The sequence below is a fragment of the Pollachius pollachius genome (genome assembly GCF_949987615.1).
Source record: "Pollachius pollachius genome assembly, chromosome: 14".
Classification (NCBI taxonomy): domain Eukaryota; kingdom Metazoa; phylum Chordata; class Actinopteri; order Gadiformes; family Gadidae; genus Pollachius; species Pollachius pollachius.
Window position 1 is genome coordinate 20901401 of NC_136947.1, and position 20843 is coordinate 20922243.

The window sequence follows — 20843 nt, forward strand, 5'->3', positions numbered from 1 at the left end:
GATAAAACACCTAATGCGTTGAGCCTGGTTATTCGGCTATAGATATACGTATGGGCAGCAGCTGTGCGGAAACACTATGACATACTGCCAGACTATCACTGCCTTCCCCTATTTGGTAGTTGTACTGCACTTGTAGTGACGCCACCCCTGTCTGTTGACTCTGTTCCTTATTGAGGGCCGCTAACATGGAAACGCATGTAAGACCAATGAAGGTATTCTACTCTGAGTTGTTCCTGTTTTTCCCTGGAACATCCACCACCTCAGAGCCCTGGGATCTCTGCGACCGTATATACTAGGCTGTATTTTTATGTGTTTATTTATTTATCTACTTTATTTATTTTCTCCTAGCTTCATTGCTATCAGCGCGTGGCTCCTGGGAGCCCGATGCAGAGCAGGTACTCCACTGAGTGTGTGGAGGCAGGTGTGAGCGTGTGTCTCTGGACTGTTGTTGTTCTGTCTGTCTGTGAAGCTGAGATAGCCCGACAACACAGCAATCCATGACGCATGAGCGGAAAACACAACACTCTGGTCTATGAGTTTGTGTGTCTGTGAGTCTGTTCCTGTGCATCTCTGTTTGTTTGTCTTCCTGTGCATGTCAGCTTGTGTGTGTCTGTCTGTCTGTCTGTCAGCTTATGTGTGTATGTGTGTGTGTGTTGGGGTTTGTACGTGTGTATGCGTGTGTGTAGGCTTATTTTTGTGTGTGTGTGTCTGCTTGCGTGTGTGTAAGCTCGCCTGTGCATGTGCGTGTGTGTTTCTGCTTGTGTGTGTCTGCTGGCTGGTATGTGTGTCTGCGAGGCAGCGGGATGTTGGAGATGGGAGCAGCATTGTGAAGTGTGTGTTGAATAAAGCAGTGAAGAGTAAAATAGTGCTGCGTACAAGAATCCTACTGCACCGTGAACCTGCAGAGTGGAGATTCTGGCCAGCTGTGTGTGTGTGTGTGCATGCGTGAATGCATTTGTCTCTGCCTGCCTGCCTGTTTGTGTATATGTATATGTGTGTGCGTGAGTGTGTGCGTGCGTACATGTATGCGCGTGTGTGTGTTTGTATGTGTGTGGGGGGGGGTTGGGAGAGGTGGACTGGACCACATACGTCCTGGTTGCTCATGTCCCAGTAGGGCCTCTCTCCGTACGACACCACCTCCCACATGACGATGCCGTAGCTCCACACGTCGCTCGCCGTGGTGAACTTCCTGAAGGCAATGGCCTCCGGGGCGGTCCACCGGATGGGGATCTTACCGCCCTGAAGGGGGGAAAGAGGCAGGGGGAGAGGGAGACAGCAGAGGGAGGATGTGGTGGTGAGCTCCTGGCTCATTATAACTACAAGCACCCAGCGTGGGAGACACTCGTAATAGGCACAGACATATGGCTTCCACACACACACACACACACACACACGCACACACACACACAAACAGATGTCTACACACAAACATTGACAGTCACACACACATACACACACGCAGGTATATGTGAATTACCATAGTCACACTTGCAGGTACACACACACACACACACACACACACACACACACACATATACATGTGTACACACAAACAATCACACTTTCACTCACACACTCAAAGTCAGATGCACACACACACAGTTACTTGCATGCACAAAGATACACACATACACTTTCACGCACACACAGTCACCCACATGTGCCCATAAACATGCATAAACAGACTCACATTCATACACACTCAGTAACTTGCCTGCACACACAGACATACAAACACACATACTCATACACTGTCACTCACTCTCACAGTCTCGTGGACACAAACTTGCCTATCCCCCTAAAGCGTGGACACACACACACACAAACAAACACACACACAAACAAATTGCAGACGTTTCACAGATGCCTCGGCACGTTTACACAAACAGCCGCTATAACAGTCACACACATTCTGCTGCATATTTTACACTGGCAAAGGAGATCATAGGAACACACTCAATTAAACGGGCATAAACAGAGAGACACAGACACAGATACACACACACACAATGTTCAAATACGGTCAGATATAAAGGTTGAAGCACACCCACACACACATACACACACCCACACACACACACACACACGGACCAGGGAGCTGGTGTAGGTGGGGTCGGCGGAGGTGTCGTCCAGGAAGCGGGACAGGCCGAAGTCGGAAACCTTGCACACCAGGTTGCTGTTGACCAGGATGTTGCGGGCGGCCAGGTCGCGGTGCACGTAGTTCATGTCGGCCAGGTACTTCATGCCCGCCGCAATGCCACGCAGCATGCCCACCAGCTGGGTCATGGTGAAGCGGCCGTCGTTCAGCTGGTAGGGGGAGACAGCAAAGAGAAGAGAGAGTAGAGTGACATTAGAAGAAACCGAGGGAAAAAAACATTCATTTTACTTAGCTGTGTAGCGTCTTATCCTATCTATCTTAGTTGTGTACGGGGAATGGGTTAACCTAGTGATTGTTAGTGCTTGGCACTTGGTTCTATGAACATCCTTATTGTACAGAGAGCAGAATATTCTATCTACTTCTTCAGACAAATGTACTTATTGTAAGTCGTTCTGGATAAAAGAGTATGCTAAATGCCCTGAATGTAAATGTAAATGAGAGGGAAAGCGATAGATGAGAATGTGAATGAGGGAGCAATGGCTAGAATATGCCAGCGGATAAAGTCAGTTACAGGAAAAAGAGAAAAAGACAGGAAGCAAGAGACGACCGACAAGGAACATACACAGACAGACACCTTAACATGGTAATGAACTGCATTTTATATAGCGCTTTTCCAACCATTGGCCACCCAAAGCGCTTTACAATATTGCCTCACATTCACCCATTCACACACACAATCACACACCGACAGCGGCGACAGCCAGGTCGTCGGGAGCAGTTAGGGTTAGGTGGAGGAGCCGGGGATTGAACGAGCAACCTTCAGGTTACCAGCCGACCCACTCTACCTCCTGGGCTACTGCCGCCCTGACAAATGACAGCAGTAGCCCCAACATGACATGTGTTCTTGCGTCTCGGTGCTGCTCAAGTCAGTGGCGTGACAGCTGACCTTTGGATGGCTGCTCAGATAATGAGCCTCTGTAACCATTAGAGCAGAAAGTTTAATCCCCAGCAATAAACACAACAATTACACATCATCACCCAATACTGTTCAGTAAGTAGAACTAGATGGTCATTTAGTGCTTTTCTTTTTTCTCATCAACGATTCAAATGGCGATGTTGATTAAGACACTCGACATATTCACTTCTGCCAAAAGTTGATTTCTTTCCCTTTTTTCTTAAGCGTATGTGTCTTAAGCGATTCTATTTTAAGAGACCGTGAAATTTTACCACAAGAACAAGGGCTGTCAGCGAAATTTCTTTTTTCGATATAAATCAAGAGGGAAGGTCAAAGCCTATTTTACATTTTAAAGTACTTGACAATCAAGTTGATGAATCAACCAAACAGAATCCAATATAAACGCTGAGACTACATGGGCTTTTTATCTTGCACAGTCACGCGTAGGCTGGCTGCCTTTAACATTATGGAGGAGTTTGTGTGTGGTCGTGAGTAAAAAAAACAGACAGGCAAGCTAACTGTGAACTGATGACAGTTGGCCAAATGAATAGGAGTCATTTGGATGAAACTTCATAATTAATAAGCTGCCAGTGAACAATGTCCTTCATTTTCCCTCTTTCAAGCACATGAAAAAACGGTTTTCTAGCTGTCTCAGCTTTGGGGTTTTAGCTGTGCTTTTTTGTTTTTATCTCAACTACTGTATTTACCAGGAAGGCAGAATAAACGCAGAAGGCAGATTTAATCAATCAATTGGAGTTTCTTTACGAAATAGAGAGAGAGAGAGAGAGAGAGAGAGAGAGAGAGAGAGAAATTGTCTATGTCATTAAAACCGTAAACATTCACGTTTCACTAACAAGATTAAAGCTGAAGAACACATGTACACACGTTGGGACAGGTGGATGTAAGCCATGATTTATAGCAGCTTCCCCACAGCTTGCTGGTGGTGCTGAGCACTGTTCTTGGATATATATCTATGTGTGTGTGTGTGTGTGTATGTGTGTGTGTGTGTGCGTGCGTGCGTGCGTGCGTGTGTCTGTGTGTGTGGTCCAGAGAGCATGAGCCCTGACTGTGGAGGGCATGGGGGCACACATTTTAGACAGCACAGCCTCTAGTGTGCCACTGACCACAAGCCTAGCGCTTGTGTAGACAGTAGAGATGTGTAGCAGAACGGCACCACCAGATCACTAACCCTCAGCACCACCTCTATCAGTAGTCGTGTGGTTTGGGTTAAGAGCTGTTCAGTTTGAGTTTCTGTTTGTAAACGGCTACTCTAGGAAGAGAACGCTCCAGAGAGACCAGAGAGAAACCAGCCAACCTTCTCCAGCCTCTCCCTTTCTCCTCCTCTCCCACATTAGTGTTCATCAGCATGACACTTTCACAGTAAAAAAAAACCCAAACAGCAACAGTCAGTCAGTAAGTAAGCTCCCACACAGCCAAAGTGCTCCTCTGAGGACAACACAGGGCTGAGGGGAGTCTGCAGTCACTATCGCTATCAGGGTGTCAGAGTGAGGAGCACAGCGGCCCTCCTGGCGCCATACTGCACATTTCATCTCTCGAAGTCAGCGGATGAAAGCCTGCGGGTTGTCACACACACGAAGGCCGGGGTAGCAGACCCCCCCCCCGCGCGAGGCCTGGGTATGGAACTCATGCAGGAGTGTGTGTGTGTGTGTGTGTTTTGCTGCACATACACCCTCAAGCTTTTGTCACCGAGAGAATCCCAGATTTGTAGAGCTGTGTGAGTTGCCAGGCTGTTCGCTGCTAATCTTTGTATGTTTATCCGTATTTGAAACCCTTTATTTGTTTGATTCATTCCCGTTATTGTCCAGTATATTTGCTGTGACAGCTGAATGTCCCAGCAGGGATTAATATAATAATAATTGATGTTATTGTGTCCTTACTATAGAGGTAGATAAACAGGCCTTCCCTTCTGCTCTACATATTGTTCCATCCATCCTTCTTTCGTCATGCTGATAAAACTGTTGTCACATTTATAACTAATAAGTGAATAGAAATGGATGAATGCAATTAATTGTTATGATTGTCAAATGTTATCTGAAATACCATAGTGTCCAAAATTTATTTAACATAAATTTTGTTTAGTTTTATAAAATAAGAAAATAATTCAACCATTTTTTCCTTTTCTTCTTCTAATTTCAGTAAGTGTAAGCGTCTCACCCTAAGGAAGGAGTCCAGAGCTCCGTTCTCCATGAACTCGGTGATAATGAGGACGGGGCAGCTGCGGGTCAGCACCCCCTCCAGGCGGATCACGTTGGGGTGGTCGAACTGGCCCATAATCGACGCCTCCGCCAGGAAGTCCCGCCTCTGGCGCTCAGTGTATCCCGCCTTCAGGGTCTTGATGGCCACCACCGCCTCCCTGCGGCTCGCCTGCTTCAGCCTCCCGCGACACACCTCCCCAAACTCCCCTGGGGTGGAGAGAGGGTGGGGGTTGCGAGAGGGCGGGGGGGGGGGGGGGGGGGGGGGGGGGGGGGGGGGGGGTTGCGAGAGGGCGGGTGGGGAGTGGGAGGATGAATCGGGAAGGGGGGTGGGGAGGGTGGAGGGAGAGACGGTTGGAGGGGGAGAGGAGGGAGAGAGAGTGGGGGAGAGGAGGGAGGTGGGACATTACTGGTTTGCTCGAAGGAGAAGAGACAGGAGTCCAGAGCGCGGGAGAACAGTAAGGGGTTCATCCAAAGAGAGGAGTGATTGAGTAGAAATGATGGAGGAGGAGAAGTGGACGAGAAGGGGGTCAGGGGTCAAGGTCGCTAGGGGAGAAAGAGGGGAAGGGGGAGGGGGGTCTGGAGCGAGCATGCAGACGGGGGGTGGTGGAAGGCGAGAGGGGGCGGGTGAGGAACTTTGGGTTTTCGCGTAGTGTGCCTAAGAGAGTGTGTGAGAGTGTTAGTGGAAGGGAGAGAGGGGGAGAGACATCGAAATAGAGAAAGGAAACAAGCGAGGGACAGAGAGAGAAAGAGAGGGAGGTTTGGTAAAGGACAGAAGCAGATGACCGTAGAGAAAAAGGTGGGGCGGATGAGCAGGAACAGTTTGTCACTTGAGGTGAAGTCAGGACCCGACATGCTCTTAAAGCAGAGACAGCCGTCTCAGGGCTGCGGGGGCAGACACCACTACCAGCTATGGCTTCCACTCCCTGCTTCTTTCTTTACCTCCCCCTCCCCCTTTAATCTAAAACGTATAACCCTCTCTCTCTCACAGATAGACCTCACCCTTTTCATAAAGAAGAGATTGGTTTTGAAGATCCCTCCCTGTAAACACACAGCATTACCAGAGCATTGGAATGGAGACACAAACCAAGCAGGATTTCCTTTTTAAGAACCAGGAGGTCTCACCTGCTCCGATCACCTCCTCAATCTTCACACAGGAAATGTCGATTTCTTTGGCAAACTCGTGGACAGCCTCGTTGGGGTCCTCATAGGTAAACGGGTCGATGTACACCTTCATCCCTGGAGAAACTAGGGAACACAATAATCATAAGATGGATTTTTTTAATGTAATTATTCCATTTAAAGGTCCCATGGCATGCTACTATATGGATGCTTTAATATAGATATTAGTGGGCCCTAAACACAGTATTTGAAGACGTTTCCGAAATTCAGCCGTGGTGCAGAATTACAGCCACTACGAGCCAGTCGCACATTGAGCTTTCCCCAAACGCGCCGTTTCGGTGTCTGTAGCTTTAATGCAAATGAGGAGGAGAGAGGCGGGTCAAGGAGGAGGGTGGGGGTGTGGCCCTTAGCAGCTTGCGGCCAAAGTACCATGCGCTGTTTACAGTGGATGTATCGCAATGGCGAGGCGCACACAGCTTTGGCCTTGTTCTGTAAATATTCTAGAACACACGGGAGTACTGGAACTCTATATCTAAATAATATCATATTATATATATTATCACGGCCAAAAGCTGTGTGAGCCTCCAGACGATATTATGAATCTCAAACGACCGCGTCGGGTTCTCCGACGTCTGGTTCTTCTACTTCCACATCAATCTGAAGTAATTATCAATCAATCAATCAATCAATCTGTAGTAATGTAGAGAATGAGAAAAATTCCATCGCACTGTTCTCCGCTGTGCTTTGACCCAAAGGTATCACCTGACATTGTGTTGACACCTTGGTGTTTCTTTATGAGTGTGTTGACATGTTGGTGTTGGTTTATGTGAGTTGGCCAGATGATGTTGTTTTAATTCCACATAGACTGAGCCTGTGACTTCTGTCTGACAAATGCCCCAGTCAGGTGACCGCTGGCCGATCAAATCTAGTGGTGTGCTGCTCTCATGGATCAAATGTCCACACACATGTACAAAGTCACGCACAACCCGCAGATGATAACAGAACGTACTGTACTGCTGCAGCTTCTCCGTGTACTCCAGCTCTGAGCCGCTGTGCTGTTTCCTTCGGGGGAGAGGAAACAAGATCAGATCAAAGGTTTAATCTATTTAGCTTGATACCCTTCAAAGGACAGGAAATCGGAGGTCATCGTTATGCATGATGAGGTCACTTATTTGAAACAGTGTGGTCACAAGACCCAATGCAGGGCCAATACAAACACTGTAACCAATAGTACTTGATATTGTGTCCCTTCAAAAAGTGTTTGATTTCATTAGCTTTCTCTAATGAAGTCCAGCACTCAATTCAACGTGCAAGCGGTACGATCACACAAACACACACCACACACACACACACACACACACACACACAAACACACACACTTACTTAAGGCAGACCACAGCCATGACCACCAAGGCCACGATGACCACCAGTCCGGCGGTGGCAGAGCCCACGATGAGAGGCAGCTGATCCTGGACCGACCTCTGGGGGTCACCTGTGAGGACACATTCAGCTATGAATTACCCTCCCATAAACACACCTGAGACACCAAGGCCTGCCTCTCATCCATAGCCTGTCTGTGGTGCTTTATGGGGACCTGCTTTATGTGCTTTGTAGGGACTTGTCTCACAGTGGTTTATGATGCACAATAGTGTACCGCTGCCAAGCAATAAAGAGAACGTAAACATCCCAACATTAACATATTCATTTGAACAACATCTTTGAAATTGAAGGACAAATATCGCTTCTGCAATATGACATCCAATAGCAGAGTGAACGAGACAAAGTCCTGTCAAATGCCACATTTAGTATGAGTGGTAGAGGTGCAGTGTTACATTACATTATTACACTGTGGGGACCAATCAAGGTAGACCTACATTCTTCATTTAAATGACCATCATCAACCTAAATAGAGGAATATGAGAGAGAGAAATAGAGAGGAATATGAGAGAGAGAAATAGAGAGTAATATGAGAGAGGGAGAGAGAGAGAGAGAGAGAGAGAGAGAGACTGCAAAATCAAACCTCACCGCGCGGTTGAAACTAGGGGGTATAAAACAGAAACGAAAAAAAGTTTTCTGTGAGGATGCGCTCGGAAAACGAAAAAAAAAGAATTTCTGTAGCATTGGCCTGTACAACGCAGTTCGACCATTTCCATGGTTGGTAAAACATTACTTAATTAAAGCATGCAATTGCGTTTTAGAACAAAATAAATAGAAAATGTATAAAGTGCTTGCATGATATTGAAGCCTACAGCGATGGTTAGTTAACTTGTGTGGATGTGCCTTGTCATTTGTTTACCCATGTGCCATGGCAACGCGATTGCTACCTGCTGTAGTACTCTCAACGTTTTAGACTCAATCAACATAAGGTCGCGGGGAGACGGAGCTCTGTTTGTTTGTATATTTCATTTTACGTGACTATATTTTTGTTTTATGCTAAAAAAAAAAAGAATCAGATCTCTTGTTTTGGGAATCAGTTCTCATCGCTCACCTTCGGGATTTGTTCGTTGTGAACGAATCGTTCGCGACCGACCCATCCCTACTGACTAATATGTAAACTGTGAACGTATCAGTGGTACATGCGCCTCCTGTGGAGAGAGACGCTCCTTACTATGCAGGCTGGCGCTGAGAGAGAGACCCTCCTTAAGGTTTAGTTATGGTTCCACGTCGATGCAATGCAAGGGGGTTTACGAACCCATTATGTCTTTGCGGATCCTCCTTACGTCCACTGCAAGGGACGCCTCCCAAAAATTCTAACCTTGCATCCAGGCAACACAGCAGCAAGGGCTATGATTGGTCCGCTTACTAAAACCCGAAGCATAACCAAAACAGGTTCACGACTGCGTCGAAGCGTCTGTGTGTTCATTGCGTTGCATCGACGTGGAACCATAACTGAGCATTTACTGTGCAGGCTGGTGCTGAGAGAGAGACCCTCCTTACTGTGCAGGCTGGTGCTGAAGTCCATGGGGTTGCTGTAGCGTCCGTAGCCGGCCACGGTGCGCGCCCTGACCTGCACCACGTAGGGCGTTGCCGCCCTCAGGCCCTCCACCTTGGCGGAGCTGTGTTGGGCAGTCACGGTGTGGGACATCCCCTGGCCCTGCAGCAGAGTACGTCAGCAACGATCATTAAAGGGGACATATTATGAAAACAGCACTTTTCCTGGGATTTGGGGTGTTGTTGTGGGTATATGGTGCTCCCACACGCATACAAACTTTGAAAAAAGTCTGTACATGATTTTTTGAGTGAGATACGCATTTCTGGAAGCTACCAAACGAGCGATTCAGTTTCGGCGCCCCCTCCTACGTAGGAAGGGGGCATTTGAATATTACCTCCCACTTCCCCACTCCCCTCCAATCAGAGCATCGCTAAGATTTTGTGGACCAGTGGACGAGCAGCTCCGGCGGGGGGAACTTGGCGCTATCCCTGCAGCTAAGCTCCGGGAGTACAATCCCTTTCTCTGGCGCTGAGCTCACCCCGCCGGAGCTGCTAGTCCGCTGGAGCTGCCACCTAGCTTCGGCGCCAGTTCAGCTCCCGGAGTACACCGCCGGACTGCGGCCGGGCGGCTTCGACAGCGGCCGGCCGGAGTCAATGTCAAAGTTCCTTCCCCCCAATTCTTCTCAACCATGGCCGAGATATCCCCCACTACGAGTCTTTACTTGTGGAAGTACCAGAGACGTCAGGCACAGTCTTTATTATTCATAATTTCATCTGAGGCGCACAGTTTTTACCGTGATATTAGATATATTATATAAATACCTGTATATAATATTATTATGTTATATTATATTATATAGATATAGAGCTCCAGGAGTCAGCAAACGGCAACAATCCCCCCCCCCTCATACTGTGGTTCAGTCTGACAGCTCATTGGTCAATGGGCAGCAGCTCATTTGCATTAAAGCTACAGACACCAGAAACAGCGCATTCTGAAGGGACTGAAACAGGGGAATAGCGGTAGACAATATTTTTTTTCCTGAAAGCTATTTCCAGCAAACAGCTTCAAAAACATGTTTTCTGGAACTCCAATACTATGTTTATGGGAAACACCATAATATGTCTCCTTTAACCCCCTCCTAGTTCTCCATAAGCCAGGGAAGGTCACTCTAATCATCGGGGGGCTGCTTTGATTGCTGACATCGTGGAACAAAGATGACAAGCAATAGAAGACACGAAGAGACAAACACAAACATCAGCTTTAAGACCACTCAGTGGTCAAAATGTGTTTATAAACGTGTTTTAATTAACGTTTTCACAAATATATATTTATTTTAAATTTAGAGCACATGCTCCATTTCGGAGAGTGCGTATAGTGAGCTGGGCTGGTTGATATAGAAAGATAATCAAAGCAATAAAGAATAGCTTGCGTGGGCTCTAAATTGATCAATGTTTGCAATGTTTGAAATTGCAGCTTCTTTATCATGGGTGACTCGGTTCTGACTTTGATTCTCACTATGGATTTAGAAACTCCAAGTATCTCATTTAGAATTGTCGATGATCTGTCTCTGCCTTTTACTGTGATTACTAAAGCTGCACATCTATATTTCATCTGATACAGCACTGAGGTCAAAGCAACATCCCAACACCATAATCGAAGAAAGAATCGTGCAAAACGCAGTCTCCAAACAAATACGCATTCGTCTTCAATACACGCGGCCAATCCCTCGCGTCAGGGGACAGTTTGATCAAGGCACGACATGAAAACCAAGGCCTCTTTTATTCCGATAATCAGCATCGGTCTCTGAAAGTGTTATTTATATTCTGAATGCCTAAACTTTTGGTGAAAATCTTGTTCCAGCAACTTGACCACTAAATCCCCTCCCGTAAACAGAGGATGCGCATTCCAAGCCTGACAAGACGGTGACCTATATGGTGGCTCACCCTCTCGTAGTATTTAATCTCGTAGTCCAGGATGACTCCGTTGGGCGTCTCCGGGGGCAGCCAGGACAGAGTCAGGGTGTCCGCCGTGGACTTCATCAGGTGGACGGTGGGCACGGCCGAGGGGGCTGGGGTCAGAAAACACACACACACACACACACACATGCACAAATACACACCACACTGAGTAACAGAAACCAGCAAAATACAGGATATAAGTGGTTTTGTCGTGCAGCAGCTCAGCTGATCTCCAGCAGGGCTCACCTTCACCATCTGCCGGGTTCTATTGATCTGTGTGTGTGGCTCTAATGGAACTTAATTGACAATCAGTGTCAGAGGGTCCATAAACCCGGTGTGGGGGAGGGGCAAGCCTAGGCTTAACAGAGGACGTAGGATGGAATGACAATCACCTAAAGGTGCTAAGTGTTAATGGTACTGTGTGAACATATCATTTTTACAACATTTCATATATATATGTGTGTGTTTACATACATAAAGAGGAAGGGCTGGTGAAAGCGGAGCTGAGCTATGGGACAGAGTGTGAAGTAACGTAAGAATGGGAGACGAATGAGATGACGGTCGATGGAAAGGAAATAAACCTGACATTGAGCGTGTGTGATGGCACATTTCATCTGTGCTGACAGTAACTCAATTAGAGGCAACAGAGTGGCATGCCTCATGGTCGTAACAAATCATAAAGGAAACCATCGACGCTTCTTCTTTTTAAAATCTAATGTATCAAGACTCTATGGTTCTGGAGGATTTTAAATGAATAAGGCAAAATATCTGCCCCACAAACTGACTGATATTTGCTACCTAGCATGGGCATCTCCACTGACAACTGTTTGATCACCTCCACCCGTATCTCACCGGGCGCTACAGGGATTGGCGAGGCCAAGCGTCTCGCCATATCCTGCTGTCCACTACCCGTCGGGCACTGGGTGCCACTCACCGGCCTGGTTGGTGGTGATGTTGACGGTTGAGTAGCGCGGTGCCAACGCCGTCTTCCCCGAGACCCCGTTGACAGCCTGCACCTCGAAGCTGTACGGCGTGTGGGCCAGCAGGTTGCGCACCACCACCTTCCTCTGGCGCAAGCCCAGCCGCCGCGGGGCGATGTCCACGTTGTCGTCACAGCGCGTGCATGGAACCCCCCTGCTCAGGCACTTCTTGCAGACCACGTTGTAGACCAGGTCGCTGCGGCCCCCCGTGTCCACGGGCTCGTCCCACTCCAGGGAGAGGGACGTCTCGTTGACGCTGGAGATGACGTTCTGCGGCGAGGAAGGGATGGCTGGGACACACACACACACGCGCGCACACACACACACACACACACACTGATGTTAATACACACATGAATATATACACATCAACACAGATTTACACATAGGAATCCACACAAACACACACACAAACATCGACATGCAGCCATACACATACACCACACACACACACACACACACACACACACACACACACACACTATTATTACATACCCATGTCCATATAGAAAGACACCCACATGAATGTAGATGTGCACACACACACACACACACACATTCTCACATTGAGAAATGCTCCCACACAGAAAGACAGCACACACAAATAACATGCTCATGCACATACAGAAAAAGACAGATGAATGCCGATTTGCACAAACAGACACACACACACTCTTTCAAATTGAGAAATAATAACACACGGATTAAGAACACACACACAAACAAACACAACACACACACACAGACGGACAAAAACACAAATGTGGAAAAACGCTACACACCCACAGCAACCTAAGCGCACACAATAGCATATGTAAATGTGTTCAAATGAAGAGATCAGACCAGGGCTGATCTGAGTGTGTCTCTGTGTGCCAAGCGCTACAGCCTGTCTACGCCCCACCAACGCAGCCCTGTTTAAACAGCTACTTAGGATTCTCTCTACAATGGAATCATCCTACCCCTTAAAGCCTCTACATTCACTCCCTCGGCTCATCGCTGCTCTTCAAGGCGCTGAGCAACATCTTTGGAATGAAGGGAAACCAAACTGAACATCCCTGACAAGCTCCCCAGGGAGACACGCTGGAACAGGGAAGAAGGAGGAGGAGGAGGAGGAGGAGGAGGAGGAGAAAGGGCGTGCGTGTTTCTCTAAAAACATTGGTGTTTTGATAAATGCTAGGAATTAAATAAACAACAGTCATCCTGACTTGGTTTTGCTAATGGCCTGAGAGCAGATGCCGGCATCCACGCAACAACGACGCAACAAAGGGTTCAAAGTGTTTGTCTCTCTATTCACACTATCTCTATCCACCATTCAGGGTCGGGGTCCTGGGCAATCCTGAGAGAATTCATATTCTGGGGCCAGCTTATCTCCACGACGACCGGATGTGCTCTGTGGGTGAGCAGGTTGTTGAAAAAAGGCAGGCTGGAAGAGGACGACCGAGGACTCAGGGGAGAGTGACCATGACATCTTTTTCATCCAATCAGCGGCGTATGAGTGAGTTATTTCCCCAGCGCTCCGCGGGATGGCCCCTTCCCACTCTTAACGAGATGAGGGTGTGCAGAAGGGGGGGATGTTACTAAGTTACACTGCCGCTATGGCGTCGACAGGTGTCCACATTCCTCTACTCCCCAAGACAACGTCTACTGTCTCACTGAGGCCACACCTACACTCTCCCCTGAGGCCACACCCACACTCTCCTCCTAGACGCTAAAACAGTTATCCAAAGGATGACTTGCAAATATAAAATACTTATTTCCAGCATGGTCCTTAATAGGGCTAACCCAAACCACAAACACACACAAGACACACTGTGTCTTGTGTGTGTGTGCAAGAGTGGGAAAGACACAAAGACAGTGTGAAAAAGATGGAGATTAAATAGGGGAGTGAGCCAGAGAGAAAATAAGAGAGAAAAAAATAAGAATGAGACAAATAAGAAAGAAAGAGAGAGAGAGAAAGAGAGAGAGAGAGAGAGAGATTGCGTGTGTGAGGGTTTGTGTGTGTGCGCTGTACTGTACTCCGGTCAATGTCACAGTCCAAAGTGTTCCTGTGAACAGTGGACTGTGTGTGTGTGTGTGTGTGTGTGTGTGTGTGTGTGTGTGTGTATGTGTGTGAGCCCTGGGGAGAGACTGCAGGCCTGACGCAGCACATGGCGTTTAACAGTCATTGCGGAGACCTTTCTGTATGCTATGCTGCCTAATGGCATTCTGGGTAGCTTTCTATAAGGGCCAGACCAACGATAACTCCTAATTAAACCGACCTGAAATCTTCCAAAAATCGTATACACACTCTCTCTGTATTCTTGGTCTGATGCACCATCTTCTAAAATTGTGTCAAATATCAATCGCGGGGGCGGAGGAGACTCACTGGTGCAGGCGGTGTCAGGCGGGTCGCTGTCCGCCCGGGAGAAGCCCGTCAGGCAGGGGCAGACGTTGACGCCCCGGGTGGCGGCCCGGCTGTTTGGGGGGCATGGGGAGCAGGAACCCTCGCCATACTTGGACTTGAAGGTCCCGGGACTGCAGGCTGGGAGCCGATGGGGTGGGAGGGGGAAGACGAAGGTAAAGAAGAAGGAGAAAAACGGAAATCCAACCGTACATTGTTATTGTCAAGCGTATGTCAAGACACACTGAAGGCTGAGGGGCCGTCACACATCGCCTGCTTCAGAACAGGGCTCTGGATCACTGCTGGCTCTGGAGGAACCTCTTTGTGATAGAAGTTAGACTGCGACTGAATCAGAGGCTTTATCTGTCCATCGGTGGTCTGTCTGTCTGTATGTTTCTCCGTCTCCCACTCCTCTTCTCATTCTCTGGAACAGATGACATTAATCTTCCCAAAAAAAAAGGAGTTCTACACTGACAGGTAAATTCCAGGGTGAGAAAGAGGAGAAAGAAGGAGGAGGAGAAGGAGGATCACGATGATGGACTGCTGACAGTAGATTGTGGTTGTCGGACTGAATGGAGCAAGGGGGAGAGGGGGGGAGAGAGAGAGAGAGAGAGAGAGAGAGAGAGAGAGAGAGAGAGAGAGAGAGAGAGAGAGAGGATGCATTTGACCAATCAATCATGGTTTCTTCTGTCATAAGGCCTCAGCAGACACACCATCTACAATACACCTGCAATATACTTTCAATATACCTTCAATATGCGTGGCTTCAGCATGTATCACTATCAGCAGCACGATAATAAAACCAGCCAAACACAACCAATTCACATTATATACGTTACGCCAAACCATTTAATTGGATGTGGTGATATTATGGAAACATAAAACATTAAATATATACATGAATAAGAAATATTAATTATAATGTATAATATTTTGCAATTATCAATTTGAGTAATAACAATAATAAATTAAATAAAACTAAATGAAAAAAAAGATTAGAATAATCGAAAATACGTAAAGGGAAGGGTTATTTGTATATTACATCTTAACAACAATAGGGCCCCACCTTGACTACCAATGTATAAAAAATAAAATAATAATAATACAAATATATATAAATATATTAAAAAATTTAATAAATTTTTTAAAATTATTATGCATTAACAAAGTACAAAACTATCATAGGGAAAGAAAACATACTTCCATCTGATACAAAAAAGAAAGATAAATAATGCATTGGTAATACTGCTCAAAACAATAGTCGTGCCATAAAGGTGGTTATATATCACTGCGAACTGAAACCCTCAACTAAGACCCCCCCCCGGCTCGTTGACCACCTTGACTAAGACAGTTTCTGGGGGAAACACTGTATATGTTTCTATTAAATATAAATTTACAAAAAAAAGAATAGCACAAATAAATAAATACATAAATACAAATATATCAATAGGTCTGCGAGTTCACAGAACCTTCAGAAGCTCCTCGAAAGGGAGCCCTAGCATTAGCACGTTAGCACGTTAGAAGGTTAGCACAATAGCACGCTAGGGATGTCGGAGTGACAGACGCAACCTCACGCCCCTCCCCCCTGAGGAAGACCCACCCAGCTCTCACCCTCCAACACTTCTCAACATTCCTGACTCATTGTTTAAAACTGTGGCACTGGGAACATCTGTACTCCCAGCATGACGGCTCATAAAACCAGTTAGGGGAGAGAGTTGGAGGGGGGGAGGAGAAGGAGAGGAAGCAAGAGACAAAGAGAAAATGGAGATTGATGGAGGGAGAGAGAGAGGGAGGGGGAGAGGAGAGGAAGAAATAGATACAGAGGCAGAGAGAGGGAGGGAGAAAGATGAGCGAGAGAGGAGGAGGAGGAAAGGTAGAAAGAGATAAAGAGAAAAGGGGGATTGAGGGAGGGAGAGAGAGAGAGGGAGTGACATGGAGAGGAAGAAAGGAGTGAAGAGGAGACAGCTGGGGACGGAGGGAGATGAAAAGAGAGATTCAAAGAGAGTGACAAACATAGGGGTAGAGGTAGGAGAAAGATTAACCAGTTAAGCTAAGTGGTTCTTCAGTTGGAACGTACTTTCCATTCGGATGTCACTTCCAGGAGGATCTCGGAGGGTAACGGCTCCCAATCGTACTTCTAGAAACAGCCAGTAAAGAATCTGAGCTGAAGATGCTCAGCTCAGAGAATCTTCCTCCAAACTGAGAATCTTGTGGTGGAGATTCACAGGACTCTGCGACCCTGCTCCCCTTGGTGGTCTGAATAACACCCCCCTCCCACACATCCCATCCTCTCCTCCCCCTAGGTTTGTTTGTTCCTCTTCTTGGTTATTTAAACGGTGCAGAACGCCCGCCCTGCCTGGCTTTAGTCCGTGGACCTCTATGGTGGGCAGGGTGAGCTCCTGTTCTCTGCTGCATCACAAAATACGCCCTAAGCCTCTCTCTCTCTCTCTCTCTCTCTCTCTCTCTCTCTCTCTCTCTCTCTCTCTCTCTCTCTCTCTCTCTCTCTCTCTCTCTCTCTCTCTCTCTCTCTCTCTCTCATCCCCTTAAGGTTCTCATTTATCTTCCTCTCCACTTCCTCCATCCTCCTGCTCCTATTCTCTCTCTATCTCACCTTTTACTCCATCTTCCTCTCTCTCTTGATGTGACAATGTGTCTCGCTCCCCGTCCCCTCTCTCTCTCTCTGGTGTGTGTCTGTCCTCCCTCCCTTGTCCCCACCTCTCTCTCTACCGGTGTGATAGTGTGTCTCCCTCCCCCGTCTTCCCCTCTCTCTCTCTCTGGTGTGTGTCTGTCCTCCCTCCCTTGTCCCCACCTCTCTCTCTACCGGTGTGATAGTGTGTCTCCCTCCCCCGTCTTCCCCTCTCTCTCTCTCTGGTGTGTGTGCGAGCGTAAGCAGCTCTGCCGCCACTGCCGCCACCACCACCGTAACAAATGAAACGTCGGGGTGATTAATGTTGCCACAGTGATGTTGGCTCAGGCCAGTGTGAGTGGTGTTAATGAGTGTTGGCCGCCTGTAGATTAACTAACGTTAGGCCGCCGAGGAAATTACACTTCCTCCTCATCCCTCCCTCCATCTGCCATCACTACCACAAGCACCACCACCAGCCCCCCCCCCATCATCAACACCAGCACCACCACCTCCACCATCACCACTTCCACAACAACACCACCACCACCACCCACACCACCACAACCAGCACCGCCACCTAGCCTGAATCCCAAGGCTTTTAACCTTGAACCTCAAGCGGCCGCAGCCTTGCTCTGTGGGTCCGTGTTGAGCTACCGCCGCCCAGGTGAGACTCTGCCACGCCGACATTGTTTTCTTTTTCTTTATGTAGCCCCTCTCTCCCTCTCTGCCGCTGCTCGTGTCTGGCACTCTGCCTGTCTCTCTACACGTTGGCAATTCACACCCTTTGACCCTCACTAACTGCTCTCCTCTCTCCTCTCCCTCTGTATTGATATATATCCCCCCTCTCTCTCCTTCCTCTCTCACCTCTTTCTTTGGCGCTCACATTTTCTCCCTTCCTTCTCAGTTTTTCTGAAACAGCCCTCTGTGCATTCGGCCTTGGAAAACCTCTCCTTCACGACAACTCTGCTTGCCTCCTCTCGACAAACCAATGGCGCTCCATTTTGAGCCTCCCCCACCTCTCTCCTCTCCTTCCCCCACCACGCTCCTCTCGTCTCCTCCCTTCTCGAGGGAGGGAGGAGGGACAATATTTGTATGCTGCTCCTCTCTGCAACACCTCATCAATTCATACTCTCCTCTCCCTTCCTCCCTCCCCATCCTTTTCAGCCAACACACAATAAACGCAGAGAGGTGGGGGTAGCAGATGACTTGACACTGAGCATATAAAGGAGCTTTAGCTAAATCACCAAAACCTAGGCAGCAGTCTAGTTAATCAGACACACACACACACACACACTCACCCTGGCACTGTGTGTTTTCGCTGGACGGCTCGAAGCCGGCGATGCAGGTGCACGAGCCCACCGGGACCATCCACTCGCCGTCCCCGTTGCAGTACAGTTTGAGCGGCACGGACACCTCCATGGCGCTGGAAACACAGGCGCCCGGCGCAATCACCAGCGAGGTGGCCTCCGCGCCCGTGGCCGTCTCGGGGAACACAGCGAAGTTGGCGATGGTGGTGGAGCACTTCTTGAAGAAGACGCGGACGGAGATGAGCGACATGCAGGCGCCCAGGTCCTGGAAGGCCAGGTAGAAGCCGGCTTTGGAGAGTGGCCCGAAACTGCGCAGCTTGGTGTTGATGCGGCCCGCCTCCAGCAGGGAGAAGCTCTCGTCGGGGGCGATGGTGTCCACCTTGACATAAGGGTTCTCCCGGAACAGGGGGCTGGCGTCGGTGGCCGTGTCCCCATCCGCCTCGTAGTAGAACAGGTTGAAGGTCTCCTTGCAGGAGCCCGGGATGTTGGGGATGCTGGCGCAGTCCCGCACAGAGAACTTGAGCTCCACGTAGACGCGCAGCACGGAGCGTCGCGGGATGAAGTCGGTTCGCAGCCAGTTGTTCTGGTTGGGCTGGCGGACGTTGCACACCTGGTAGGTTCTGATGGGGCTCATGGAGTCGTCATAGCCGCTCACTTCCTCCCACTGGGCCAATAGGAGGCAAGTGCACATTTGAATAAAAGTAGAGTGTTTGAAACACATGTTAGAAACAGCAAGGGGGTGATGTTAGATAGGACTGCATACTGGGTATCTGGATTGGGGAAAGTAGGTCTACAAACAATGGAGCCAGATGTTTGCTCCATACAGATGTTGAATCCAAACCACCAAATTTCAATTTCACGGCGAAACACAAAAAATGAAATGTGAAAGAACCACGTAATACTGCTGTATTACCTACAAAAACAGACACCAACACATGAATGCAAACCCAGACACACAAGCACAAAGGCACACAAGGCTACGGTGGTTTTAGCTGCAGATTCAGCATTTTTTTTCGAAGATTCGACCCTGAGGGTGATTCAAATTTGATGCGACACCGATGCGGACATCGGTGTCGTTCAGACATCAGCCGAATCTCCGGGTGGTTTCGGGGGAAGGCTTGCGAGGAGCGGGATATTTCGTAGGGTCTAATGGTGTGTTTGAGATGCCTCGTACCTCACCCGCACGAGTTGCAAGTTGGGATATCTCACAGCTCTACTTGCGGCATTTCACCTAGGCATGCCCCCTTTTGGCCGTAATATTTCGGGATTCTGGGAGTCCATCGAGTTCAGTGAGGTTAACTGTATGACTCTGCAAACAAAGATGGCTGCACCCATAATGAGATGTATTTTCTTTGTATTTGTACCATGTTGGTCATTTTAATGTTGATTTCAAATGCTCTTACACACTGATAACATTGCTGCTTTAATCCGGTTTGTTTTCGAGCTGGTTTGCTAAAGAGGCTAATGTAGCTAACTATAACAAGCTAATGACGTTCTTTCCCGACTTGTCGTATATTGATGCAAACAAAGAAAGACGGGAACGTTATAACTGCTACAAGCCAGGAAATAACGTATATCTGGAACACACCATAAGTTTGCAAGAGGCGGGATAAGTGTGGCCGCTGTCACTGTAGTTTGTTTTGGTTTGACCACCAAGAGGCAGGCATGGAGGCAGAACGGGCCAAACTCATCCCGATCATCTTAAATGTTATATTCTGTTGGTCTATTCTCCTGATATTCTCTGGCTGGGCTGTATGTCCGAACAACATATCCTGACATTTGTCAAAATACCACCCCTGAGGTAGTATTTTCTCTGGAGGAAATGTAAATTACATTATGTGTAAATGATGAGTAGAAAGTCTGTATTCCTCACACCACTTGAGTGGGCTTGTTGACGACGGCTCTTTCGTGAGTCGTATGTGCAAGATGGCACAGCAATACATGTCTTTCTGTATACACTGCTAACTAACCCACCCCTTTTTGCACTTAGATGAACGTCAAAGGATAGGGCTAATAATAACCCTAAAAGTACACGTCATACAATAAATTAAAATAAATGAGTTCAGAGCTTCACGCGTATAAAGAAAATATATTTATTTTTATTATTATTATTATTATTTACAACAGTTAGCTGAACATTATAGGGTCCTGGCCTTCCACTCCCTGTTTTCTCAGTTAAGATTCTCGAGAACATTGGTCCAGAACATTTCACTGCTCGGTCTCTCGATTCTCCAGATCCTTCACTGCCTCCGATGCAGGTAAAACAGCAAAA

At 47.8% G+C, this 20843-nt stretch overlaps 1 protein-coding gene across 1 annotated transcript in view; it reads right to left on the reverse strand.

Annotated features, from left to right (window-relative positions):
- ephb3a (eph receptor B3a) overlaps positions 1-20843 on the reverse strand; it is a gene marked incomplete at both ends in the record, with an annotated part of 41055 nt that overhangs the window by 5762 nt on the left and 14450 nt on the right. The window contains 11 exons of the mRNA XM_079750690.1: positions 1090-1239; positions 2092-2307; positions 5229-5476; positions 6392-6514; positions 7398-7450; positions 7772-7880; positions 9326-9482; positions 11264-11388; positions 12213-12548; positions 14624-14779; positions 18563-19235. Coding sequence (XP_079606816.1) covers positions 1090-1239; positions 2092-2307; positions 5229-5476; positions 6392-6514; positions 7398-7450; positions 7772-7880; positions 9326-9482; positions 11264-11388; positions 12213-12548; positions 14624-14779; positions 18563-19235 — 2346 coding nt within the window. The remainder of the gene's footprint in view (positions 1-1089; positions 1240-2091; positions 2308-5228; positions 5477-6391; positions 6515-7397; positions 7451-7771; positions 7881-9325; positions 9483-11263; positions 11389-12212; positions 12549-14623; positions 14780-18562; positions 19236-20843) is intronic.